Below are 27,510 nucleotides of genomic sequence, written 5' to 3' on the forward strand. Positions count from 1 at the left end.
GAGTGGGACGTGGGATGACACAGGCCACAAACCAGGAAGGGGAACATGCTGGAAGCAAGCCTTCCTCCAGTGGTGGAGAAGAGGACACATCACACGTTTTAAGGATGTTGGCAGCTCTATTCCCATCACTGAATAAGTGTTAGGGACCAAATTGGTGCCACAGAGGGATTCATACTTAGGGCATGGAGGTGGTTGACCCTAGCTTTCCCTGTCCATGACTGCTGTGTCTACCGGCCCTCTCCTTCCTGCCCAAGTGGCCGGCAGAGGCAAGGATGATGGGGACAGGCAGCTAGCCAGGGCCAGCTGCTCCCATTACAGCCTAACTTTAATGGAAGTCCACCAGGACTTGGGTACCAAATTTCCACGTAGCCTGCAGGGTTTGCTTGCTTTGAGAGGGAGCTGGTCCCAGAAAGATGCTGTGGCCAAGGACAACTGCCCTGGACACCCACAGAGAAGTGACGCCCTGCAGCCATCTGCAAACACCCAGCCACATCAGTGAGAAAGCCCCATCTGAGTGAGGCACAGGCCAGTATCATCAGTAGAAATCTCTTCTATTTCCCAGGCCAAGAATGGTCAGGCCACCCCATCCTGGAGGAAAGACCCCCATCCTGCAGTTCTCCATGTTTTATCAGGTGACCAAAATCCCATCCACCTACATGACAGCTTTCCTCTGTCACTGGTATTAAGATTCCCAGTCTCTGAGTGAGGGCATTTGTACATCCCAGGGCCAAGTGATCCTGTAGCTCGTGAGCTTTCATGGAAAAAAGTCCTGCCAGGCACTTCATACATGCAGCACACGGGGAATCCTTCTAGGAGAAGAGGAGTCTCGTGAAGCTTTGAAGCAGCCTGGAATTTTAGGACAAGACAGGACTTCTGTGACATTTCATAAGGAACATCCTCACCCTCAAGATTTAGAATCAGTCTTTGAAATACAGCAGCAGAAAGCCCTCTGATGAGAGCTACCGGTAATGCTGTTTACCCAGTGAATTTATATTATGAGAGGATAAGAACCATGGCAAATGGTGATATTCCCCTTCACACACTCTCCTCCTGCCCCAGCCCATACGCCAGTGGCTTTTTGGCCATGCATGTATGTTTAAACATTCAGGTGACAGGTCCAGGCAGCACACACTGTTGTTTTCTCCAAGGGGACACAAGGCTAGAAAGAAGCAGATGGTGGCCGAACTGCAGGGCACAGGCCTAGAGGGGTAGTATTTTACCTTGATATAAAAGGGAAGGCACATGATACCCAAGATTAATCCTGCTTTTCTTGTACCTATACTTCATATTCTCTGTGGCTGGTGATTTCACTAGCTTTTCCATGCCAAAATCAATTAGTTTTGTCTCCACTGATGTACTGACTGCCTCAAAAGTATGGTTGATGGTATCAAGTACATTGAAGGCAGGATGTGCTGCATGGATCTGACTCTTTGCCAAGAAGAAAACTGTTAGCAGGGGGATTGGAACTAAATGATTTTAAGGTCTTTTCCAACCCTAACTATTCTATGATTTTCCTTTCATTTGCAAGATTTTCCTGACTAACCTGGAAGAGTCCTGTGCTTTTCTCCAAAGGGGGCAGGATCCTCCTGCAGACCAAACCTGGGCAATCTGTTCACCAGCGAGTTACATGGGAGAGAGACACAACTATCTTTCCATCTTAAACTATCAGAACAAAATTCCCATAGCCTAGAAGTCATGCTGTTTCTCAGTTCCCAGAACAGGCATGGAACCCAACTGTCTCCTGCCCAGGGCTTTCTCAAGAGGAGAGGTTTAAGCAGGCCTTTTCTCCTTCAGCCTTGGCCATACATCCAGTGGTTTGGCCCACAGAGCTGACCCAACTGCTAGAATATACATAAAGGCACAGTCATGAGCCATCTGTGCTTTGGTTTCAGGCCTTTCAGCCCAACAAGAGACCAAAGTAAGCGCAGATGAGTCACATGTACAGCAACTACATGAACCCCAACATGAAGTGCTGCTTTTGCCTTGCCAGTTGCAACGTGCTCTGCACCCACGGGCATTGGCATTGCCTTTTAGCTCCCAAGCTCTGTGGCCCAGGAACTGGACAAACATGCAGACTGACACAGCTTCAGCTGCTCTCTTCTCCCTGTCTGAAACCCATAACGAGGACTGCGTGTCCAAACCGCTCTCAACCATCTCAGCATCGAGCCAGACAAAAATAGATACAGCTGCAAAAATGCTTTTCAGATAGTCTCTGAACTGAAAGCAAAGACTCAGAAGCAGCACTGGCAATCTGGCAAGTTCAAGTGCAGCAGTTTGAAAGTGAAGGAGTTTAACGGGTGACTGAATACCTGGGGGGCACCTAATAAGGCTTTCAGCAGCTCATTCCCAAGACCTAGTCTGAATAGTGTTCAGAGTCACAGCTGGGCTGCAGAAACAAAGCGGGAACAACCTCAGCACTCACTGATGGATTTACTGCTCCCTGCAGGCATTACAGGATGCTGCCCCCAAATTGCACGGGTTTATGCAGCTCCCTCATGCTGAGTTTTGGGTAGCATGAACAGCCAAGACTCCTGTGGGCCACAGGCCTGAGCATAGTATGCTACTGCTGGGCCACAGCCCCAGAGTGGGAACTGCCAGCACCGGGTTTGCAAGCCATTGCACACTCAATACATCCTCTGGTCCCTGATAGCCCCTCTGAAGTGCATCCTCAAGGCTACCAACAGCACCATGGCCAGCCTGGAGTGTGGCAGGTCAATGGGCAAATGGAAGGTTAATGAGTCTGTCTGCAGACATCTTGCGCTGAAGGCTGGAGAGCAGGAGCATGGAGCCACATCCTGGGTGCCGATCGCCACTGCCCATGCTCTGGGGAGGACACACAGAAGTCTGTTCCACATTTAGACAGCAAGGAGGACCCTGTCTTTCCTGGGGGCTTGTCCTTGGCCTCCCAGCGGGCACAAAGGCAGTAGTGTGTGTGTCCAGGGAAGAAGCTGGGAGCCAGTCTGGGAGAAGCCCATTGCAACTGCAGCTGTTTGCACAATGCAGAGCGTGTCCTGGCTGCACTCACACACTGCTTGGGCCATGGCTTGAAAGCAATGAGTTGCCAATGGGACACCCTCCTTTTGCAGTTACAAAGTCCCCCACTCAAAATTCTAGAACAAAAAGCAGCAAAATGTAATGGTAGGAACCAATTCCTTCAGTTCAGACCCCTGTTTAATGAGACTTCCCTGCAGGATGTAGTCTGAGGAGAGGCTCAGACAACCAGGTCTTATGCTAAACAAATCCAGCATGGGCTGTTGGAGCCATCCTGCTTTGCTTCCAGCCTGCAGGGTTTCAACCGCAAAAGAGAGGCAAACACAGGTGGCTGGTAGAACTGTCCAAGGGGCTAGACCAGGGGAAACTGCAGCCCCCCCAGAGTGCCATTCCCAGTCAGTCCTGATCTCATACAGCGGGCAGGACGTGGTGCTCTGCCAAGTGAATTCTCCTAAGGTGAGAGAGGGTGAAAGATACAGCCCGGATCAAGCACTGTGCCTGCTGGGCACCTGCCAGGCATAGGGGAGCCCAGCAGGGCACAGAGCACACACTCTGTTTGTCATGTCTGCAGTCCTGAATGCCACATGGCTAAGAGTCCAGCATGGCCCCTTTGAACCCAAGAAGTGGTCAGGTACAATATAACTTGCATGACATGCAGGCAGTATGGTGGAATGGGGGGACCTTACTGTATACAATGCAGGCAAAGCCCCAGGGTCAATGCGATGTAAACAGGAATTGCCAGCTGCAGACTTCTGCCTAACAGCCCTGGCCCCTGCTCTTCCCCACACAGCAAACAGGATGCTGAGAGATCCTGCTGCTGCTGAGGACAAGCTCCGCAGCAGTGAGTGGAAGGAGTCAGAGTAACCCCTTCACAAATACACAGCCTGTCCCATCCTGGTCTCAGTGTCATGAGCACAACAGACAGGGAAGACACAGAGCTGCCTTCATGCAGGGAGCCACTTTTTGAAAGCACTAAGGGTTACAGAGGAAGCTATGGAGACTGCTGTGTGCATGTGCTCCCCAGCTGAGGCCATTTCTGGTGTTAGGAAAGGCCCAGCTGTTACACCAAGCTCTGCTCAGTTGTATGATAGTGCTGTAACCCAAAAGCCACTAGTCCTATCTTTGCTGATCCTACACTGAGCCACTGTCACATAAGAGACACCAGTACTTGTCCAGTCTGGGGTCCCATCACCACCAGTGGCTTCCAGCAGTCACCTAGGGAGGAAGGGAACAGGCTGGACACAGCAATACTGCCCTGGATGCATTCCCAGCCTTCAACAACACAGGGTATCTGAGGCTGGAAGCAGCCACTCAACACCAAATAGCCCACCATGGATTTCTTTTTTAGTCTTTTTTTTTCCTTTGTAGTCAGTCTCAAGCTCTGACCACCCTGCCCTGGATCTTTTCCAGTTCCAGTTAGTTCAAGGCCTTCTGCTGCTCCTCCAATTTACAAAGAGGGTTAAAAGATAATAATAGAACACAAGCTAACTCAGCCAGGTCTGGATAAAGTTTCTATCGCATTCTTAAAGAGGTGACTCTGCCAAGGTAGGAAAAAGTAAGTCACAGCCTTGGAGAAGTAGGAAACACCAAGAAAGGTGGCTCTTCCCACCCAGCAGCTTAGGGGAATTGTGGGAAGGAAGGCAGTTTTAGCCAGGCCATTTTATCTCTGAGACCAGATGGCTCTAAATGCTTCCCCAGAGCTTGGAGAGGCCCAGGTTCTGATTTGAATTGCTTTTCATACTGCCTCATTAGAAAGTAAAAGGGAAGAAATGAACAATCTATAACTTCGTGGCATCAGGAAACAGCTCTGTTAATCCCATTTCCTTTTCAAGCTTACTCAGGGCAGGTCATTCAGCATCAGGGCCACATCACCTAATCTGCTTACCATTGCCCCACAGTCAGGAGCCTGGGCACCAGCCCAAAGGGCAGATGCATCCTCCCGGGCATAATTAATAAATTGCAAAAGCCCAGGTTTTAAACCTGACCCTGGTGCTTAATTGCAATGCTCCCAGCACCCGGCTTCCACTTGCTGATGGAGATCCAAGCAGTGGCCACCTCCCATACCCAGCCCTGTGGGAGTGAGGGCAGGAGGTGCCAAGCATTGCTGGGGGAGCAGACAAGGGGAGAAGGAAGGTGCTATATGGAAAGGCATCCTAGGGCAGGCACTGCAAAGCACAGGGTTGGGTTACCTGTGGGACCCCTGCATCCTGAGCTGCAGGCCTCTAGGTTTCTTGGCCTGTCTGGACAAAATGAGGGCAAATCTGACAAGGTGCAGAATTCCTCCCTTTCCAGCAGTGCTAGAGCATGGCCCACACACAAACATCTGGGATGGCGAGCAAAGCCTTTGTCAGCCACACAGGGCTCAGGGCTTGCTCCCATGTGCTCCCAGCTGCAGCTCAGCCTGTCTGGTCCACAGGTGACCACTGCTTTACCTGCCAGCACTGCCACCAAGCTGCACCTTGTCACCTCAGTAAAAGCTTCCTGAGCTTGGGAGGAACCAAATGGCACTGACAAGTACTCATCCATGGCACCCAGGATCACCGTGCCAGCCAGCTCACCTCCAGCCCATTCCTTCTGTCACCCTCTCCCCAAGGGGAACTATGTCTTCTCATACCTAACCTGCACCTCGTATCCAAATGGAAAGAAAAACAGTCAGGACTAGAAGATTTCAGGCTCTTTCAGCTCTGGTCAGGGCTGGGGTCCTATGGCAGAAGGCAGCCTTGGGCAACACAAGAGGCAGGCAGCAGCTGGTGTGTTGGTTGGACCCACAGCTCCATAGGCAGAAATGGGCAGCTTGGCATGTCTGGAGTAGGGTGAAAGTTAATGCGACTAACGGCTTAGCTTAGGTTCTTAGCTGAGGAGTGCCAATTTTTAGCAAACTACTATCTGCTTACAGCAAAGCTGGATGTCCCCGGTCTGAAGCTAGGCACAGCTGGCTGTCAGCATTGCTGCCCTGCAGGCACAGCTGGGGGCATGAGCCTCTGACTGAGCCCAATCCACCCTGCCTTCCAGCTGGGCTGAGATCCGGTGTTTAACAGCTCTGCTATCTATCCTTGAAATGATGTGGCACCCACAGAGCAGCACGGCTTTGGGGACACTCAGGAATAGCTGTAGGACACAGGCATAGGGAAGGTTGCTGAGGCACAGCTGCTGTAGCACAGACCCACGCAGACCCCATGGCAGCGCAGCGGTGCAGCAGAGCACACATGCAGCCAGCCCTCCAGATCAGCTGGGGTACATCATCCCAGAATAATACGCAGAGGATGCTGCCCTCTTTTGGGCTCAGTGTGACTGGCAGTATGACATTCAGAGAGGCCCAAGACCAATGCCTTTCGTGGCTCAGAATCCCACACAGGGGCTCTCAAATGCCGTGACTTCTGTACCTCTCTCAATGGACATCCCAGGCACTTTTCCCACTGGGAGCCAGGCTGCTGTCCCTGCGGGTGGCCTCTGAGCGCAGCCTGGGAAAGGAAGAGCAGGGCCGATCTCAGGAGTGGTCTTCGAGGGACGAAGGAGATGCTTGCTGGGATGAAGAGCAAGAAGATAAATGATTCTGTGATTCTATGAAAACATAGACCAGGGTCTGGCCAGGTCTCCTGGGCTTTTGGGGTACCACGGAGTCCTTACGAACTGTAAGACCCGCTAGCATTTCATCTTAATCAATGACTTTCACACATTAATCCAGTAGATAGTTTAATTGATGGAACTACAGCAGGGTCCCGCGCTTCCCCAGCAGGAAAACGTGGGGACGGAGCGCGGCCCAGCCCTGGTGTGACACCGAGATGTCCCAGTGCCACCTCTATCCCGTGACGGCTGCCTGCCCCCGGTCTCGGTGCAGGCGCTCGGGGCTGGGTGCCGGCCAGCCCTGCCTGTGCCGGGCTCCTCCCTGCCCGCACTTCCTCCTGTCGCTGGCACCTCCCCATGCCTCGGGCACAGGCGGGCTGACCGACCCTGGGGGGCTCCGGGGCTGCTGCCTCTCCTTGGGGCACCGCTGCCTGCGCCGAGCAGCGCTGGGGCACCAGGGACACCTCCTCTGACCGGGTGACGAGCAGCGAGCTCCGGCTCCCCCGGACCTCCCCGCGGACCTCTGTGCCTCTTCACCACCTCCCCAGCATGCGGACACCGACAGCGATGATCGTGGGGCTGGTCCTGTGCCCCTGCGGGCTCCTGCTGACGCTCACGGGCACACTGGCACCCAACTGGCGGCAGGTGAGCCTTATACCCGACCAGCCCATTGACCTCGTCACGGAGCAGGGCATCTGGGACATCTGCACGGAGCGGCAGAGCAGTCACAACCGCCTCTGTGGGCAAGCTGATGAGCTGGGCTACTTCAAGGAGGTGCCTGTGCAGGTGGCCCAAGGGATGATGCCCTCCTCGATGGTGCTCACTCTGGTGGGCTTGCTGGTGGCTGCCCTGGGGGTTCGCTGCTGGCAGGAGGAGCCACGGCACACGCTGGCTGGCGTGGCAGGGATTGTGTTGCTCCTTTCAGGGCTGCTGAGCCTTGTGCCTGCCTCCTGGTACACCCATGAGCTGTGGGCACTGCCCGCACCGGAGGGCAGCACACTGGTTGTAGGCTACAGCTTGGTGCTGAGCTACTTGGGAAGCTGCTTTGAGATCTTGGGGGGGCTGGCCCTCGCCCTCAGCTTCCACCACTGCTGCAAGAAGCTCAGGGCCCCCAAACTGCCTTCCAGCCCTGTGCTGGAGGCTGAGCCATGCCCCACCACTGGGGCTTACCGCAATCCCTGGGATGTGTTGGAGGACGAGCGACATGGACAGCAGTGGAGGAGCACCCTGCCTTGTGACTCTGACTTGTAGCCCCAGCACAGGGACAGCAGTGGGCACCGTGCCTGCCTGGCACTGAGAGGAGCACTGGCTCCTGCCCCTCCAAGCCATGCCCTTCTCTTGGGGTAGCTCAGGGCAGGCTGGAAACAAAACCAAGGACTTGGCTTGAGTCTCTGCAGCCTCCTCAAAAGCCTGCTGTGCTCCAGGTCCCTCAACTGTGCCAAAGCTATGCTGGGTTGAGGATCAGCCCTGGCTGCAGTCTCTCCATGAAGCTTTTAGCTCATCCTCTTCCACTGTGCAGCAGCTTGGGCAAAGGTAGCTCCAGTGTTCCCACGTGACTGTTGTAAATAAAGTTCAGTTAGCTGAATTCTTTTAACTGTATTCTTTTGTATGAGTAGTTTTGCTTATCATGAGTAGCTAACATTGCTGAAGCCTTAAGCTGCAAGCTGCAACCTAGAAAAGTTGAACTTGCCTTGAACTGTTGCTTAGTTAAGTGAACGGAGTCCCTGAGACCAGTGCAAACTGGAAGATAAGGAAGCCATGACCATCAGCAGGAGGTGTAACCTATCCAGATAAAAGCTGCTAACAACCTGCCTGGAGACAGAAGAAGAATCCAATAAGGAACAAGAAGCCTCCAGAACAAAAATCACAGTTCGACCAAGAGGCATGTGCAAGGCACATGAAGAACAGGTACATAGACTGTAAGGGTATGAAAGCCCAGGGATTTCATTGTTCCGGGTCCCTCTCCAGAGGCACCCAGCTCAAGCTGTCCCTATGGATCTACCACTCAATTATTAAATTATTTTTCCCCTGGCATTGGATGTCTGACACTCTGCTGCAGTAAACTTAGGGCAAAGACCTTTCTTTAACAGGTCGGTGACCCAGATGGGATCCTAGGCCACCACCTCCACACCCTCTGGTCTCCATCCAACTGTTGGCATTGGGTGAATTCTGCTCCTGGGACCTTTGGAGCAGGAGGCATGAAAGGGTGAGTATTAAAAATTCTCTAAGCAGATTCAGAAACAATGTTGTAGTGAATTTGAGTCCCTCCCTTGCTGCAACTTGCTTATGGGTGCTCAGCCTGATCATCATTAACTGCACATAGAAGGGGTCTGAGTTCCTCCTAGCAATAAGAAATACAATCTTTTAGATACAGACTATTGACCAAGTCTGTGATGAAGATTGAATCTATCCACATATAGACTTCTCTCTGAGAAGGAGTTTAGAAAGCAAGATGGTCCTTTCTAAATCTTGTGTCTCCTTGACAGGTTTTTTTTTTTCTGGTAATGGTGAATAAATTTGGTATAGAAAAGGGGACACCCTTGGCCAATGTACTGCAAAATTGGGGAAAGATTTATGGCACAGCTCAATTATCTAAAAAGGATGCAGTGGCCCTGTGCTGGAAGGAATGGCCATTTATTACTAGGGAAGCTGGTGGGGCCCCCTTGGAAATTTGACCACCCCATGGAACATTCAGTTAATTAAGACTCACTTATTTACAACACCACTTAGAGAATGAAAGCCCTTGTCAAATGGATTATTGGTACATGTGGGATAACTGGGCATGGGCAAGGAGGCATCAAGCCAAGGGAAGAGGAATTAGACCTGGGGTAACAGTTGTGGTCATGGACTTTAACTCCCCAGACATATCCCACCCCACCTTTTATGTCTAAAGCTCTTTCTCAGTTTTCTGATTCTGCTCTGCTGCCAGAGTCTGTCCTCTGGCTTCTAATGTAGTGCCTAATCCTGCTGCCATGCAACCAGGAGTGGCAGGTAGAGCCCCACCTGTATTGCACGTATTTACTAACCAACCTTGGAATCCTAGTGACGGCCCTATGGGGAAGTAAAATGCTGAGACTCAGGGAGAATGCTCAACTATTTTCTAACATATGCCCTGGGTACAATTCACTTGTGGAGGTACTCGGACCTGATGAGAGGGAAAAAATCATTAATAAGGATGCTGAACTGACTCAACAGATGGGAGGAAACGGAAACTCCCAGCCAGCAAATGATCCAGGCTGGGACTATAATCGGACATGAGATTGAGCTGCTTGTCAGACATGGCTCTGAAATTTAGTAGAAGTCATTAAAGCATGTGGGGAGCTAGGAGTGAACTGGACCATCAGCTCAGTACAAGAATACAGTCAGAGACCTGATGAGCATCCTTGTGACTCCTGGGGATGGCTCCAACAAGCTCTGTTCAAATACAGAGGAATGACACCACAGAACTTTAATGACACACTCAAGATTGCCAGCATGGCAAAGAGAAAGTTTGCAAGAGATTTTGTGTGTGTCTGTATTCATGTACGATGGTCTTGAAGAGGAGCAGAAAGTTGAACTAATGAAAGAAAGGAACACAAAATAGCAGGAGATTCATTTGTTGGCAGCAGCATTAGCCAAGAATTTGCAAGTGAGAGGTGGTACGAGTGAAGGAAGAGAAAGATCAAGCAGAGGCTTTAGACCAAGGCCAGGAGATAGAAGAGAACAGAAAATGTCAGAAGGAAATGTTATTTTTGTGGGAATCTGGGAACCAGAACAAAAGGCCAGGTTTGTCAGACCCAAAAACTGTGTATGAGAGGGGTTGCTCAGCAGAAGAAAAGAAACAATTGGGACAATGGGAAACAAACCGAGATGACAAAGGAATAGGGACAATTGGAGGAAAACCTGTACTTCCAAAGCTGCAACCTGTCCAGATAGAGCAGCTAAGGGCATGTCTGGAGACAGAGCAAGAATCCAGTCAGAAACAAGACGACCCCAGACCAAAAATCACCACTGGACCAAAGAGGCATGTGCAAGGCATGTGAAGAACTTACAAAGCACAGGTACATAGATTGTAAGGGTATAAAACCCCAGGGATTTCTTTGTTCTGGGTCCCTCTCCAGAGGCATCCAGCTCAAGTTATCCCTATTGCTCTACCACTCAATTATTGCATTACTGTTTTCCCTGGAATTGAATGTCTGACACTGCTGCAGGAAACCTCAGGCAAAGACCTTTCTCTTTAACGTGAACAAGGTACAGGTTAGCAATGTGCAGCCTTCTGGGCTGGCAATAGGGATGGGGAGCACCTCCCACATGTCTCTGCTCAACACAGGACTGTGCAAACAGCAGAATAAATGAAGAGGAACGGATCTGTGCTGTGGTATGGTTATGGGCTTTCTGCCAGGCAGGCTAGGCCAGGAGCCAGGGGGTACAGCTAACCCAGCTCCCCTGTGCTTTGCCTGAAGCAGGGAGAAAAGGTTTGTAAAAGAGAACAGGTTGCTTTTATAGCACCTTTCTCAGGGACTTTTCCCCCACGGTCAAAAATCAGCTCTGAAAGAGGTTTCTCCTTCCTTGAGCACAGCCACTTCAGAGGAGGGGAGAAGAGATCACAGGGTAAGAAACTGGTGTATATTTCCCCTTTCATCATTAGCTTGGTGTGAGGCAGTAAAACTGGTCTCGCTGGTTTGTGAGGGACACTCAGGAGGTCAGAAATGCACTATAAAATCCTGCTCAGCACCCAGAATAACAGGGCAAGAGCTAATCCAGCTTCCTTGCAGAGCTATTCAGACAGATTTCTACTCCAGACAAACCCAAAACACCCTGGTCAACAAGCTAAGCCTTGCTGCAGAGGGACAGTGGATCAAGACGGAAGGAAGCAGGAAGGGGTTCCATACAGAGGACCTTGATAGGCTAGAGAGGTGGGCCCACATGTATCTCATGAAGTTCAACAAGGTAAAGTACAAGGTCCTGCAGATGGGTTGGGGCAATCCCAAGCACAAATACAGGCTAGATGGAGAATGGACTGAGAGCAGCCCTGAGGAGAAGGACTTGAGGGTGTTGTGTGAGAAGAAGCTCAACATGAGCCATCAGTGTGTGCTTGATGCCCAGAAAGCCAACCATATCCTGGGCTGCATCCAAAGGAGCGTGACCAGCAGGTTGAAGGAGATGATCCTGCCCCTCTGCTCTGCTCTCATGAGACCTCACTTGGAGTATCGCATCCAGCTCTAGGGGCACCAACACAAGAGGGATGTGGACCTGCTCAAGCGAGTCCAGAGGAGGGATACAAAGATGATCAGGGGGCTAGAACACCTCTCCCATGAGAACAGGCTGAGAGAGTTGGGGTTGTACACCCTGGAGCAGAGAAGGCTTTTGGGAGACCTTTCAACAGTCTTCCAATACCTACATGGGGCCTACAGAAATGTTGAAGAAGGATTTTTTACAAGGAATATAGTGGCAGAACAATGGGGGTGGCTTTAAACTGATAGAAGGGAGATTTAGATTACACAGAATGAAGAAAACTTTCCCTGTGAGGGTGATGAGGCACTGGCACAGGTTGCCCAGAGAAGCTGTGGCTCCCCCATCCCTGGCAGTGTTCAAGGCCAGGCTGGATGGGGCTTTGAGCAACCTGGTCTAGTGGAAGGTGTCCTTGCCCATGGCAGGGGAGTTAGAAGTTGATGAGCTCTGAAGTCCCTTCCAACCCAAACCATTCCATGATTCTATGAAGGGGCTCCAAGTGTGGTTAAGGGATGGCACAAGGTGTATACCCTTACAGTAGAGGACCAAATTCCAGTGGTTCACAGGCTGCATTGGAGCTGGAAACTTCCTGAAACACCTCCCAAAGCTTTTTGCTCTGGACTCTAGGTTTCCTAGAGCTTAAGAGAGCTGGGAAGAACAAACTGTCCTCCCCTCCCCAGCCCCCACACAAACCACAATGGCACCAGAGATGCTGCACAATGTTCCTTTATGAACATAAAGTATCGGAGCGAGATGTTCCTTTCCTTAGCGGGGCCGGCAGCTCCTGCAGAGATCAGAGATGGCTGCATCAGGGTTGAGTCTGAGCTAGCCTTCCTGAGCCCACCCTACACCTTGGTACAGGGGCTGCAGCCACAGCTGGAATGGGACAGTCCCTGTACCAGCCAGACTTCAGGCACCCCCACTCTCTCCCAGCAGGAGAGCAGATACTACTTCAGGACTGGGCACCAATGACCTGGGGAGGGATCTGCCTATTAGGGGAGCCTTGGGGCACCCTCAGGTGGCAGGGAGGTCCTTATCAGAGCCTGCTCCAGATGCTGCTCACCTCTTTCCCATCATAAGCTTCATTTACAAAGGTGTCACTCTTCGGGGGAAGCTCTTCTTCCTCTTCATCCTCTTCCTCGGGATCGCTTTCACGGTGGTACAAGGTCAGCACCCTGGTAGAGGCAGTGCTTGAGGTCCTGCGAGGAAAACAAGAATACAACTGAGAATGGCATGGCCACCTCCTTGAGATGGGGCAGATCCTAAGGTCCTGCCACAATCCCCCGTAGTAGCCTGCAAGGGTGATGGAAGTTTTCCAAATAGCCCAGGAATGCCTTAGGACACCATGCTGCCCCTGGGTAGGCAAGGCAGACCCTGTCCCTCTCCATCCCCAGTTGTACCTGTCCCAGCAGAGCCCCAGAGCTCACCTCCTCCGACTGTCCCTCCTCCGCATGTAGGCCAGGGCCCCCACACCAGCAGCAGCAAGCACCAGGAGCACGGCCACCCCCAGGGCAATAGGTCCTGCAACAGGCTGCACCTCTGCCTCCTCGCAGTAGTCACCACGGTAGCCCAGGGCACAGTGGCAGGTCACTCGCCCAGCCTCGATGGCACAGTCCCCATGTAGGTTACACATCTCACTGCTGCACGGCACAGCCCCCAACACCTCTTCAGTGCTGGGGGGTACGAGGAAGGGCTGTCCACGCTCCCTGGGACCAGGGGCTGCAGGCACACTGGGGCCGGGCTGCCGAGACTTGTGTGCAGCTGTGGGTAAGGTTGGTTTCTGTTCTTCCACATGAGACATTCCAGATGTTGCCATCACGGGGATCTGGGTCCCCACCTCCAGAGAAGGGCCTAGCGGGGTGGACATGGATCAGTCACAGGTGAGACCCCCCTTCCCGAACTGGGGGAAACTGGGCAGGCAGCACCCCTGCACACACCGGCTGCGGGCAGGCACTCACAGTCAGACTCATCAGAGCCATCAGCACAGTTGGGGTGCCCATCGCAGACCTGCTCTCTGGAGATGCAGGTCTGGAGGTCAGGACAGGCCTGGAGCGGGGCCGGGCAGGGCAGTGCCTTGGTGCATTCCACCCCTCGCACCAGGCGGTAGCCAGGGGAGCAGCGGCACAGCCGCCCTGCCGGGTTGGGCAGGCAGAGCTGGGCACAGCCGCCATTGCTCTTCGCACAGCCGTTGGTGCCTGCTAAAATAGCATGGATTAGGATGGCCACCACAGGGAATGGCTCAACTGCCCAGATGCCCCAGACCCACCTTCCTGAGAGAACTGGCTGTAAATCTTCATGGCTACCAACTCTTGCTCCATTGGGAACCACCAGCTCTCAACCCGCTCCAGACGGCTGTGCCAGATCCTGCTAGACCCTGAAGATACATGGGGTTGGCATTGCTTCATCTTCTTCCACAAGGGTGCTCAGGATGGGAGGTGGGGACCCCCAGCCTACCCTTCACCCCAGGAGGGGCAGCCTGCAGCCCTCAGGGGCTCGCAGGGACCCCGTGCTCTGGTGCAGCAGGAGAAGCTGGGCAGAGCACAGCAGATGGACTCACCGTTGGCTGAGGTCGTACTCCAGAGCAGAAAGCCTTCTCCAATGGCAAAGAGGGAGAGGCCATGCAGTCCCTCCCGCACCACCCGGGGACGGGACCCATCAAGCTCGATGCTGTTGATGGTGCCTCTCTCTGCAGGGCAGATGCAGGGACATCAGACGTGGGGACACAGGGGGCTCCAAGGCTGCCCCTTGGGGCTGTGCCCTGCAGACCGAGCGCCTGCACCACCGCTACCCCCAGCAGTGTCCCTGCTCAGCCCACACTCACCGCGGTCTGCCCAGTACAGCCGGGTGCCAACACCCCCAAAGGCGAGGCCAGTGGGAGCCCGGGCTCTCCTCCAGAGCACCCTGCGGCCGGTGCCATCCATGGCTGCGCACTCCACGACAGCACCGGGCCCGCGGTTGCCAGCCGCTGTGACAAAGCACATGGTGGAGGCGCGAGGGCACAGTGCCAGCCAGGCAGCGCCCTGCAGCCCCTTGCTGAGCAGTGCCAGGGCCCACCGCCCCCCAGAAGCTGCCACGTGGATGCTGGGCGGCTGCCCCCCAATCCAGTACAGGTTCCCACTCAGCCAGTCCAGGGCCAGGGATGTCACCATGCCCTCCACAGCCACCACCTGCTTCCAGGACAGCCGGCCCGAGTCCTTCAGGCGCAGCAGCCCGATGGAGCCACCCCCCACCTCTGCAAAGTACAGGCTCTTGTCTTTCACTGCATAGTCGATGGCTGTCAGGTGGACCACTTTGGCCAAGGGCAGGGCCCGGTGTGGAGGGAAACCTTGGGATCCAGCCATCGTGGGCAGGTCCTTCAGGTAGACCTGGGGGAAGAAGGCAGCAGTAGGATGTGGACCCTGCTCCCCTGACAGTGATGAGGACAGCAGCCCCCAGGGCAGGCTCCAGAGGATGGTACCTGCACCACAGCTGCCTGGGACACCAGGAGGGCAAAGGCTGAGTCGCGGAGGGGCAGGCAAGTGGTCTCATCGGCGGCCAGAGTCAGCCCAGCGGGGCACCGGCACTGCCCAACATGTCTGGCGCTCAGCAGGCAAAGGTGGGAGCAGCCACGTGCCACACATGGGTTAGAGGCCACAGGGCGCAGCTCTGGGTGCATCACCTGTAGAAAAGCAGGCTCAGCCTCTCAGCCCTACCAGACCACCAGCACGCAGCAGTGGAGCTGAGCATGACCCATACCATGCCATGCTCCCAAGGCCCAGACACAGCCTGGCTGGGGGCAGGATGGTAAGACAGGGATGCTCCAAGAGAGACCCTTGACCACAGGGACTGCTGCCCAAGGAGCTCCACATTCAGACAGCAGGGCCATGCACGGTGGGAGCCCCAGCGGGGCTGGCGCAGCAGGGTTTGGGGGTCCCTCAGGTAGGTACCTGGAGGCCATGGGGCTGCCCGTGTCTCTTGAGCAGCACGGTCCTGTTCTTGCCGCTGGCCTTGTCCACCTGCTGCACGGACCATGCCTTCCTCTCTGACCAGTAGAGCTGCCCCTCGCACACAGCTGCTGCGAAGGGGCTCCGGACCCAGCTCAGCTGCAGGACCTGGCAGAGAGGCCATGAGTGCCCACCCTGGTCCCCATCAGGGCCCCATCACTAGTGCCCCACCACACACCTTTACACCAGTGCCATCCAGATGTGCAGAACCGATGCTGCCCAGCTTCTCATCCAGCCAGAAGATCCTCCAGGTGGGGAGGTCGAGGGCCAGTGCAGTGGGCCAGCCCAGTCCCCGGGCCAGCAGCATGTGCCGCCTACTCCCGTCCATAGTGGCCTCCATCAGCCGTGGATGGCTCCCCACCTCTGACCAGTACAGCAGCCTTGTGGGAAGAGAGGTGCTAGCACGTGGACTTGCCACAGCATCATGGGCAGCCCAGAAGAACAGCGAGGGGCTTTCCATCCCATCAGGGTTGCACTGAGATCTCCACCCAGGACAGAAGTTGCCTGGTCTCCTGCCCTAGTTACACAGCCCTAACAGCACCCAGGTGGGGTGATCCCAGCTCTTTCCCAGCTTCTTGCCTGACTCCATGGAGGAAAGTGGGGCAGGGATGGCAAGGAGGTCCCAATGTCCTCTTGTCCCAGCCTTACCCTGCCAGAGGCTGGAGCACCAGGGAGTGGGGCTGGTCCAGGTCTCCATCCATCACCACAGTGTATTCTGGTGTCCCTCTCCAGGTAGCTCCCAGGCGAGTGGCCAACACTTGCCCTGCTGCCCCATCTGTCCAGTACAGGTTCCTCCCAAGCCAGTCCACTGCTATACAGTCTGATTTTACACCTGCAATGCACCCATGAGGTGAGTGCTGATAGCTGCGTGGCCCTCTGACACAGCACTCCCAGCCCAGATCTCCTCCACGCCAGGAGCTCCAGCTCCTCCCATTCATGTTCCCACCAGCACCACACAGTCTGGCACCCCACTGCAACTTGGAGATTACAGAGTCACAGAGCAGCCAAGCCTGCTAACTGTCACAGCATACCTTTCACCACTGTGCCTTTCTTCCCTGAGTCAAGGCCCTGCCAGCGGATGCTTTCTGTGGCCAGGTCCATCCAGAAGATCTTCCTCTCCACCAGGTCATAGTCAAGCGAGAAGACAACGCGATCCTTGTCAGCAGCCAGCAGCACCTCCTCACGTCCGCTCCGCAGGCCATAGGACAACACTTCCGACTGCACAGCCACCAGCAACAGGGGCTCTGGTCCTGGGGCAACACAGAGCCACCCAGACATTGCTCAGCACTGATGGCCCCACGGCCTCAGCACATGCAGGCAGGGAATGTAGCACTCTCAGACACTGGAGCTTGCTGGGGCTTGGCCCTACCACACAGCATGTTCTCCAGCTAGTATAGATGGATCTTCCAATCAGCTCAAAGCTGAGTGGAACTTCAGAGGCAGAGGGGACAGGGCCATCCATGGGAAGGCTACAAGGCTTCTCCCATTGGCAGCAGGCATGGGGGCAAAGGTACCCACCAGCTGCTGGTATACCCCAGAGTGGCAGGGACCCTCAGCACTGCTTGACCATCCCGTGTCTTACCAGTGAGTTTGCAGATGCGGCCATCAGGCTCCAGCAGGTAGCCAGGGAGACAGCTACAGTTGTAAGACCCTGGAGTATTGAGGCATGTCTGGCTGCAGGCTTCCTCACCCTGCTCTGTGCACTCATCTATGTCCATACAGGACAGACCGTCATCAGCCAGACGATAGCCCGAGCCACACCAACACCGCTGTGGGGAAAGAGGCTGTCAGGGTCCCCCCTCGGGAGACACATGGGGCTCCCTTCTACAGCTAGACCAGGGGTAAGCCCCTGGACCAGGGCTGCTGGCACTCACAGGGCCCCGGGGTGATGGGTAGCAGAGATGAGCGCAGGACCGCTGGCAGGGCACCGAGCAGTTCCTCCCCTCGTCTGAGCCATCCGCGCAGTCCTGCTGGCCATCACACACCAAGGATGCATTCAGGCAGGCCTCCAGCCCACATGGGTACTCATCACTCTGGCAGGGAGCAGGTTGGCCTGCAGGGACACACAGGGAATGCTGCCCTGAGCCTCATCCACCAGATGCTTTTGTCAGCTTTGGCAGACTTAGCTGCTCCCACAAGATACCATGGGATCACTGCAGCTGTATCCAAAGCTGTGCCTGTAGCCTGGCTTCAGGCTATCCTGATCCCAGGGCCACCAGCCTTAGAGGAACAACAGCTACCCAGGACCTGGAGCCACCACAGATGCTGGGAAGAGCACACAGGGCCTTTTACCTCAGCACAGACACATCACCACCTCCCTCTGTGCTGGGCACCCACCAACTCCCCTGGACAAGACACAGAGGGGATAAAGGAGGTTGCTGCTCACAGCCAGCCTCGTCGCTGCCATCTGTGCAGTCACTCTCTCCATCACAGCGCCAGACATCAGGGATGCACTTATGGCCATGGGAGCAGCCCCACTGCCGGTCCCTGCACAATCCTTCCTCCCAGGGACAGCCCTGCAAAGGCAGAAGGTGAACAGGGCCACCAGCCCTCCCAAGACTGAGTGGGGGACAGGCAATGTCCCCACCACCCCACCAACCTGCTCATCTGAGCCATCCGTGCAGTCAGCAGCACCGTCGCAGAGCCAGGCCTCCGGCACACACTCCCCACTGTGGGGACATGCCACCTCGCCTGTACGACAGAGCAGTGGCCGGGGCATGGCACAGCCCTCCTCATCCGAGCCGTCCCGGCAGTCATGGTCACCATCACAGCGCAGGGCCAAGGCCACACACTGCCCATTCTGGCAGGGGAACTCGGCAGGGCCACACTCTTTTGGCACTGCAAGCAGGGACAGGGCTGAAAGGTGGCACTGTCCCCATCCCCATCCCACCAGCTCAGGGTACAGCCCCTCCAGCCACTCAGCAGGTTGCCCAGGGCAGTGCATGCTCCTGGACCCAGAGGAAACCCAGTCCACCCACCTCTGGGGCACGCACCCCCCCAGGAGCCCCTGTCCCATCCAACCCCAAGGTCTCACCACAGCCCTGCTCATCGGTGTGGTCCAGGCAGTCGGCATGGCCATCACACAGCCAGCTCTCTGGGATGCAGCGGGTGGCACCATCACAGCGCAGGGCACACTCCTGTGTGGGGCTCCAGCAGCCTGTCTCATCTGAGGCATCGGGGCATTGGGGCACCCCATCACAGCGCTCCCCAGCCCCAATGCACACAGCTCCGCTTGCACAGTGGAAGGCCCCTGGGGACACAAGGGACCTTACTAAGCCTGCAGTAGGCAGCCAGGGTGCCCAGCCCCTCTGCTAGCCCCCCAAGATGTAGAATGACCCCACACAACAGCAACTAGGGGCACTTGGTCCCTGCTAGTCAGTGCACCTCCAGCAGCCTAGGACCCAAGCAAAGCAACTGAGGCAGGCTCAGCTCAGCCGTATCAAGGTCACTGTGAGCAGCAGTGTTCCCTTCTGACAACACCTCCAGCCCAGTCCCAAGCTCAGGAGAAATCAGCATGCCACAACACAAGCATCAGAGCCCAGTACACACTCAGACTTTCCCAGTGCCCTCTCCCTCCAAACCCACCAGGAAGCAGCCAGAAGCCCCAGCACAGAGGACAGAAGAACACCTCCTACCTGGGGTGTCACAGAGCTGGGCACACCCATCCTCATCAGAGCCATCAGCACAGTCTTTCTCCCCATCACACATATACTCCTGGGCCACGCACTCGGTGCCATCACGGCAGGGCACATGCGTGCGAGGACAGGACAGACGGAGGACTGGGGTCAGGCGGTATGCAGGGCTGGATGGGAGGGATGAAGTAGGTGGCACTACCTGTGCAGGACTGGTTGCGCGCCGAGCGGTAGTAGCTGGCTGTGTGGTGCTGGTCCTGGTTGGCAAGGACTGAGTGGTGCTGGTGGTGCTGGTGATGCTGGTGGTGGCTTGCTGCACAGTGGTGGTCTTGGTTGGTATGGTCTGTACAGTGGTTGGTGCAGGAGTGGTTTTGGTCAATGTGGACTGGCTGGTGGTGGATGGTGTTGTGGTAGCCTTGCTGTTGGGTGCAGTAGTGGTGAGGGCAGTGGTGGTGGTCTTGCTTGGCGTAGGTCTCGTGGTGGAGGTGGTGGGCTGAGCAGCAGTGGTACTTGTAGCTGTTCTTGTAGTGGTAGTCACAGGGGGAGGGAGTGGCAGGGCAGACCCCTTGCTTGGTAGCACTGGTAAAGGGATGAGAACATGAGCCTGGATTAGGAGGTGTCCCTCCTGACCCCTCTGAGAGCACCCCACATGGCTGTCAGCAGCCAGGCACCCTGCCCCAGCTCTGAGCAGCACAGGCCACCCAACCCCATCATGTACAGCACCAGTGCCAGGCACACAGCCACAGCCATTCTTACCAGCCTGCCGCTCCGAGACCACGAAGGCCACCACTCCCTGCACACCTGCTGCTGGTATGGACACCACAAGGGCCAGTGTCCTCCGGTCCCACAGCAGCAGAGCTGTCCCATTTGCAGACACCAGGTATGGCTCGAAGGCAGCCACAAGGCCATGGGACCAGCTGGGTGCCAGGGTGACTGCTTGCTGCTTGGTCAGACTCAGTGCCCGCAGGCCTGTGAGGCAGAGGAATGGTAGGACCATGAGGACTGCAGGCACCAGCTAGTGGTCCCACAGCTATGGCAGGGACCTTTGAGCTGAGGCCAGGGGCTCAACCATGAGCACCACATTGCCTGGGCAGGGACCTGATGCATGTAGGTCACTCCTGCCTATAGTGACCACCTCTGCTCCCTGCTCCAGACCACCACGGCTCACCTAGGGATGAGCTCCACAGCAAGCTGAAGGCTCTGCTATCCATGGCTGCAGGCAGGTCTCCAGGCCATGTCTCGTTCCATGCATCCCACGGAGCACCCCCAGCCAGGCTGAGCTGCTGCAGGGGCTGTCCACCAGCTAGCCAGTACAGAGTGCCCCGCTGCCAGTCCAAGAAGAGGTGCTGGATGCTGCTGTAAGAACGGTGCAGGATGCGCGAGGACATGTCAGACGCCTGGATCACTCCGATGTCCCTCCGGTTACATGCGAGCCAGTACAGGTCCCCCGAGCGGATGTCCACACGAACAGAGCACACTTGGCAAGAGTAGGCAGACAAGCAGTTATGGGACTGTCCCATGACCCTGCTCCTCTACCTGGGTCCCCCTTGCCCCTAAAACCAGGCCATAGCTATCCAGTGCCTCAGCACAGCTCCAGGATGGGTACCATAGGACTGCTGTGCTCTGCCCCCAGGAGATCCTCAGGCCTCATGGAGCACCAGGAAAGGGAGCATGCCCTCTATCACCCCATAGGGTCTTACCTGGCAGCCCAGTTGCAATGGCCTCTCTCTGGCCAGGGTGTCCCACAACACGCAGCAGTGTCCCACGGTCATCTGTCCCATAGAGCACTGACCTCCGCCAGTCCACATCCTGCAGATGGAGGGGCTCCTGCCACTCCTGCACCCGTTTGCTGTGTGCTCCAGGACCCACCTGCACCAGGGAGATGGTCTTCCCTGATGCATACACGATGGACAGCTCTGCAGGGTACGAGAGCAGTGTGTGAGTGCAGCCCCAGGGGCACCAGACAGGGTCACCAGCATAAACAAAGGCATAAATGCAACAGCACTGGTGTGTGCCAGGAACCTCACCCCACTAAAGCCACAGCCCCTTATGCCCCCCCTCTGACTTCCACCAAACCTCATCCCACCAAAGCCATAGCCCCGTATGGCCCCACTCTGAGTCCCACAGGGATGCATCCCACCCCAGACAGCCAAGCCCACCTCGCAGACCCCACTCACCTTCACACTTCCCAGAGGGCAGGAGGAAGAGACCCTCTGGACATGCACACTTGTAGCCCCGAGGGTGCACAGGGGACAGGAGGCAAAGGTGACTGCACAGGCCAGGAGCACAAGCAGCAGTATCCCCTAGGAGCAAGGGAACATTAAGATCTCAGTTAGCCATGACACCTCGTGCCTCTCCTGATCCCCCAAAAGCCCAGGCTGTCCTGGGGCTGGATATGGCTGGCTACCCCACGCAGGGTAGCAGTATCACATGAGGCAGGAGGGCTCAGCTCTACCCAAAGCCATGGGACTCAGCAGCATCCCTTCTGTTACAACCCAACACCCCCTCACCACAGGACCAGAAGAGCCATTAGGCAGGAGCCAGTGAGCTCCAGGACGCACAATAGTCCCCCACAGCACCCCAGGAAGCAGTAGGGATGCCGCCAGCCCTGCAGTGGTGCAGGTGAGTTGCATCAGAGTATCACAGTACCATCAGGGTACTCACGGGGGGGCTGCTGCAGCACGTGTAGGACAGTGAAAGCTGAAACAGGGGCACGGAGCAATACCGCGTGCTCCCGGGGAGAGGCCCGGGTGGCCGACACCAGCTCCATGCCATCCGTCCAGAAGAACCGGCTCTCGAACACAGCCAGGCCCAGCGGCTCCGTGTGGCTCCGCAGGACAGCAGGAAAGGAGTGCCGCCCGCCGCCATCCACTCGCAGCGTCTCAATGGACTGGGGACAAGGCAAGGCACAGTGACTGTGTGGCACTCACACAACCTGGCACTGTCCCACAGGCACAGCGGTCACAGTGGTGCCTTCCCCCTCCCAGCCCAGGGATGTGTGCCAGACCTGGGCACTGCTCCCTGACCCCAGTGCATTAGCCATAATCACAGTTTAACCAGGGCCACCCTCCCAGATCCCACCTCATCACTGCCCGGCAACTGCATCACACCCCTACCTCCTTGTACTCGCTGATCCAGTACAGCCTGCTGGCCACATGGTCCAGGCTCAGCCCCACAGGCTCCTCCATGGACACCACAGTAAGCTCCCGCCGGTTTGAGCCATCCATACCAGCTGCAGCAATGACTGTTCGGCCCCTCTGCCCACGGTTAACCCAGTACAGGGACCTGGGGGAAAGCACTAAGCACCCACTTCATGGCATAAAACCAGTGCTGCCACAGCTCCACAGCAGGCATGATGTGGTCAGCACCAACATTGCTCATCCAGGAGCCCAGGCCACCCCCCTGGCTCACTGGCTCCTCACCTTGCAGCAGGATGCACTGTCAGCTGCTCTGGTACCACATCCTTACCCAGCACTGTCACATAGCCCCGGCCATCACCCAGCCCTGCACAGATGGCTGGAGGGTGGCTGCTGGCCCAGTACAGCTGCCCTGTGAACCAGTCCACGGAGATGCTGTTCACTTCCTCGGCATCTGCAGGGACAGAGCAGTTTAAGGCATGCCACTCCTGCTCAAGGCTGAGAAGCAAAACCCAAGATGCCCCTTCCTCTATGAGAGGGGCAGGGCTGGGGTGGCAGCCCAGCTTTCAGCACCCCTCTCAGCCCCACTGAAGCACCCAGCATCCTCACTCCTCACCTGGGTAGAGGGGCTGCGTGCCCTTCCCAGGGTGGTGAACACGAAGCTCGCCATCCTCTGTGAGCCAGTAGTAAGTTTCTCGGAGCAGGTCGTACACCAGGGCTCGGGGTTCAGTCTCAGTGGAGAGCAGGGGCCGGTAGACTTGGGTCCGCACATCTAGAAGGGCCAGGTCCTCCCCCACAGCCACCAGGATCTGCGTTGCATTGTCTGCCAGGGCAAGGGGGATGTCACCCGGTGAGTGGGGCCATGGCTAGCTGGGGCACTGCACAGCCCCCAGGCATGCCGGGCTCCTCGGCTCTCCCTACCTGATACTTCACAGGCGGTGTTGTGCCACAGGGTGTAGCCCGGGAGGCAGGAGCAGCTGAAAGCACCTGGGGTGTTGCTGCACAGCTGGCTGCAGGGGCTGTACTCCAGGGAGCACTCGTCCAGATCTGCAGGGATAGGTGCAGCCAGGAGCACACAGCATCACTACCTCTCCCCAGGGACCACAGGCAGGCTCCCTAGATACCAGGACCTAAGGTCCCAACCCCAAAATATACTAGCTGCTGCTGGGACCTGGCTGGATACAGGCTTTGCAGGGCCAGGCATGACAGGCAGGCAGGAGTAAGGTGGAGGCAGGTATTCCCACAGGAGCACTAGCTCTGGGGAGACCCCACTCTTGGCAGCTGAAGCCGCACATGACTGAAGCATGCACACCTTGACCTCTCCTTACCAGCACAGCTCTGTCCATCCGCCTGCAGCACCCAGCCAGCCCCACAGGAGCACTGCACTCCCCAGTGCGTGTCAGTACACGTCTCCGCGCAGCCCCCGTTGCGTACAAAGCAGCTCCGACCTGCGGGAACACAGCCCAGGGGTGACATGGCACAGAACAGCTCTGCAGCTCCCCCTGGCCCCAGCCACACAGGCAGTGCCAGCAGCCACATGCAACTCACCGCATGTGCTGGGTTCGTCGGTGCCGTCCAGGCAGTCATCCTCATCATTGCACATCAGGGACTCCAGGATACACTTTCCCTCGTCGCACCGCACCATGCCAGGTGGGCAGGGAGCTATGGCACACACAGCTTGTGTCAGGAGCTCACAGGGGAAGCCATGGGTCCCAGATTCATGGGGAGAGTCCCACAAAGCATCAACAGGTTCCTGCAATGCTTACCACCATTCCAAGGGAAACTGGGGCCCAGGAAGGCAAAATACCCCCTACGTTACGCATGGTCTAGACGGATCTCACCCCACTGAGGAGCATACACGTTGCTTACCACAGACATCTTCATCTGAGGAATCGCCACAATCATCAATCCCATTGCATTTCCACTCAGCCATGACGCACACCCTGTTCCTGCACTGCCACTGCCCAGGCAGACATGGCTGCTGGGGACACCCTTCCTCATCCCAGCCGTCCTCACAGTCCTGGTGCCGATCGCATAACTCCCAGTGTGGGATGCAGTGGTGGGTGCCAGGACATTGCACCTTCTTTGCCCCGCACACTGGGGGAACAGAGCAGCACTCACACCCTGCCCTATGCCCCAGGCACCCTACTCAGCCCTTCCCAGAAGAGACCACCTACCACAGTCCTGCTCATCAGAGCCATCCATGCAGTCAGCAACACCATCACAACGCCAACTGCTAGAAACACACCGGCCATCGTCACACTGCCAAACATGGGGGTCCCCACCACAGGCAACATCTGCAGGGATAGCACACCGTCACTGGGACCTCCCACTCTGGCACAGCTGCAGGGCACAGCTACAAGGGTTCCCACTATCCTGGCAGGGGCAGGCGCTGGCAATGCCCAAGGGGCTCTGCCAAGCAGCTGGACCACAGCAGCCCCAGTCAGGATTCTCTGGCAGGTGGAGTGCTGCCTCCCGCAGGACGGGACCCAGAATATGTCCCGATGCCCCAGATATCCCCCAGGAGCCCTAGGGTCCCTTCAGGGTGCCACACAGGAGCCACCTGCAGAACCAGCGAGGTGCCTCTGCCCTGCCCTACCCCACCATCCCCAGAGCACCAGCGCCCCTCAACGTCCATGCAGTGCAGATCCCCCAGGCCACCCCACTATAGAGGAGGGGTGGCAGCTTGCCCCTGCTCACCGCACTGCTCATCCGTCCCGTCAGCACACTGCTGCTCGCCATCGCAGAGCCAGGGTACGGGGATGCAGCTGGCACCGCAGGCAGCCTGGCGTGAGGCTGCACATGTGGGGCCGGCGGGCACTGTGGGACAGAGGGACCCCGACCCGTGGTCAGCCTGGGCGGCCGGGACACGCACCCGCCGGTACCCACCCCATGAAGCGTACCGTCCGGCACCCGCCCGGTGCAGCTCACCCATCGGCACTCCCCCATGCAACTCACCCACCGGCACCCACCCCATGCAGATTCCCACTTGAGACTCCCAGCACAGTCCCAACAGGAGGGAGGCTGGCACCAGCCAAGGGCACTCCAGGACCTCCTGTAGGGCTGGAGGAAGAACTGCTGCCTCTCGTCGTGTCCCCCGTCCCCCCGTTCCCCCCCCCTCCATCCCCCCGCAAAAAGTAGGGACCCCCCACCCTCCCTAGGCAGCCGGACAGGGCTCTACAGGATGCAGGGCCCCACCATGCTGCTTCCCACCCTGATAGTGGGAAGCATGCTGCTGGGGGCAGGGACCGCTACATCACCGTAAAGGGGGGAAAACAGAGACACCCATGGTGGCCCATAGGGACCTCCCATAGACCATCGCGGGGACCAGCAAGCAGCCAGGAGGCAGCGGGCGCCCACCGCAACCCCTCGGGATGGGGCAGGGACCTCCCCAGCCCAGCCCGCCCTCCCCGGTCCCGGCTCACGGGCGCGGCGGGTCCCGGCTCCGGCGGCGATCGCGGCCAGGCGCGGCGGCGGTGGCACCAGCAGCAACAGCAGCAACGGCGGCAGGAGGATGCTGAGGAGGGCGAGGAGCAGGCGGAGCGGCGGCGGGGGGCGGCACATCGCTGCGGAGGGGGTGATGTGAAGGGGGGCTCCGGGGGCCCGGCCAGCAGAGGGGAGCGCACCGCTACCGCCGCCGCCGCCGCTTTTATGCCTGCGCGCGGGCAGCCATTGGGCACCGCGGGCACCGCCTGCCGCCGGCGGAGACCCTGGCCCGCCCCGCCGGCAGAGACCCCACCCGCGGCCGCCGACCTCGGCTGGGCACCTGCGGTGCCAGGGCCGGGCGCGCTCTGTGCCCGCAACCCCCGGGAGAGGTGGGAGGGAGGGACTGCAAAGGGTGCCCAGGCCCGCAGCCGCTGACCCGGGGGCTGCCTTATCGCCAGGGGTTGTTGTGAGAGCCGGCCGTGTGAACCGGGCCCCGCAGCATCTGCGCCCGCGTGTGAAGGCAGCGGCAGCCTTGGACGAGGGGCACCCTCTGAAAACACAGGCGCCGGGGTGGCCCTCGACCTTGAGGGCTGCGGAGAAGCCGTTGGAGCACAACAAGGAGAGCAAAGGCAGTGGATGGGGGAGGAAACAGCCCTGCGAGAGGATAAGGCACCTGCTGCTGCCACCTGGGAAAGAGCCCCCTCTGACCGGGGAAAGCTGAGGAGCATCACCTAAGCCGAGGAAATGGGCACTGGGGGTAGCAGGCCCCTTGCTGCACACCCTGGGGAAGCTGCCGGTGTGTTGCCCCTCAAGTTTTTGGCTTGCCAGACAGCTGCAAATAGTGGCATAAGTTTCTATGCACCCCCAAGACTAGTCTGTCCTTCAGGCACATGCATTGGCCGTGGATGCTCTGCATTAATCCTTTTACATCTCCCCACAAAACCTTGCTGCTTGTTAGCTGAAACCGGGTGGTCGCTGCTGTGGGTACACACTCATTAGCAACACTGTCTGTCTGTGAGATGTTTGCGCACACACAAGGGGTGTTTGCTCAGGAAGAGAAAGCTCTGGGATGACCTCCTGCATGCCATTCAGGGCCGGCACAGAAGAGCTGTGGCACAGTCAAGTCAGTCGGGAGCTCAGGGCAGAGGTACTGTCAGGTAGATGGAAAGACCAGGGTATCGCACAGCTCTGTCAGGTGGCCCAGAGCACTGACACAAGGGAGAAGCTCCAGAGACCGTTTGTCCCATGATATGGTGCCCCATGAGTGCTAGGTGTCCCCCCGCACCAACAGCGTTGCACCACAGCCCTCATACATGTCCCTACCAGTGCTGCAGCCCAGGGGGCAGATTCATCGGCTGTCCTCATTATCTGGGGCAGCCTCTCAGCAGCCCCAGGAAACTGGTTTCCCCAGGCAATGTGCAGGGTACCTGAGTGTGCAGGGTACTCGAGTGTGCAGGTCCCATGGATGATGAGCATCTCTGGGGCATGGACACCAGGTAAGGGGGTCCCTAGTGTTTGGCAGAGGGAGTGGAAAGGACAGATGGACAGACAAGAGAGCAGTATCCA

General features: G+C 57.0%; 2 protein-coding genes across 2 annotated transcripts; one reads left to right on the forward strand and one right to left on the reverse strand.

Annotated features, from left to right (window-relative positions):
- The first annotated feature begins 6,945 nt into the window (after positions 1–6,945).
- Positions 6,946–10,901, forward strand: CLDN23 (claudin 23). Its single transcript, XM_062637548.1, has one exon. The coding sequence runs from the start codon at positions 7,105–7,107 to the stop codon at positions 7,804–7,806; it is 702 nt and encodes a 233-aa protein (XP_062493532.1). The 5' UTR covers positions 6,946–7,104; the 3' UTR covers positions 7,807–10,901.
- Positions 10,902–12,476: 1,575 nt separating this feature from the next.
- Positions 12,477–26,126, reverse strand: LOC134173502 (prolow-density lipoprotein receptor-related protein 1-like). The gene is made up of 33 exons (XM_062637561.1): positions 25,944–26,126; positions 25,219–25,338; positions 24,696–24,815; positions 24,388–24,615; positions 24,067–24,180; positions 23,847–23,966; positions 23,440–23,565; positions 23,135–23,341; positions 22,804–22,972; positions 22,498–22,666; positions 22,046–22,271; positions 21,559–21,684; positions 21,082–21,297; positions 20,550–20,858; positions 20,138–20,350; positions 19,385–19,960; positions 18,784–18,999; positions 18,349–18,587; positions 18,136–18,265; positions 17,624–17,802; positions 17,332–17,518; positions 16,781–16,999; positions 16,398–16,581; positions 15,928–16,129; positions 15,693–15,857; positions 15,224–15,424; positions 14,588–15,131; positions 14,324–14,452; positions 14,033–14,140; positions 13,725–13,961; positions 13,194–13,617; positions 12,830–12,965; positions 12,477–12,550 (listed from the first exon to the last, which is right to left on the reverse strand). The coding sequence occupies exons 1-33, from the start codon at positions 26,080–26,082 to the stop codon at positions 12,494–12,496; spliced, it is 6,735 nt and encodes a 2,244-aa protein (XP_062493545.1). The 5' UTR covers positions 26,083–26,126; the 3' UTR covers positions 12,477–12,493.
- Between the last annotated feature and the right edge of the window lie 1,384 nt (positions 26,127–27,510).

The sequence above is a fragment of the Pezoporus occidentalis genome, unplaced genomic scaffold (genome assembly GCF_034315485.1).
Source record: "Pezoporus occidentalis ecotype Australia unplaced genomic scaffold, CSIRO_AGI_Poc_V1 ctg53, whole genome shotgun sequence".
NCBI classification, from domain to species: domain Eukaryota; kingdom Metazoa; phylum Chordata; class Aves; order Psittaciformes; family Psittacidae; genus Pezoporus; species Pezoporus occidentalis.

What these genes read in the sequence shown, in the direction of transcription:
- LOC134173502 (XM_062637561.1), bottom strand. Translation starts at nt 26,082, where the DNA reads ATGTGCCGCCCCCCGCCGCCGCTCCGCCTGCTCCTCGCCCTCCTCAGC. An exon ending in CCGCATCTGCAAACTCACTG is followed by an intron (nt 17,000 to 17,331) that starts GTAAGACACGGG and finishes GTGTTGCCCCAG; the next exon opens with GACCAGAGCCCCTGTTGCTG. An exon ending in GTGCTCCAGCCTCTGGCAGG is followed by an intron (nt 16,130 to 16,397) that starts GTAAGGCTGGGA and finishes TCTTCCCACAAG; the next exon opens with GCTGCTGTACTGGTCAGAGG.
- CLDN23 (XM_062637548.1), top strand. Translation starts at nt 7,105, where the DNA reads ATGCGGACACCGACAGCGATGATCGTGGGGCTGGTCCTGTGCCCCTGC.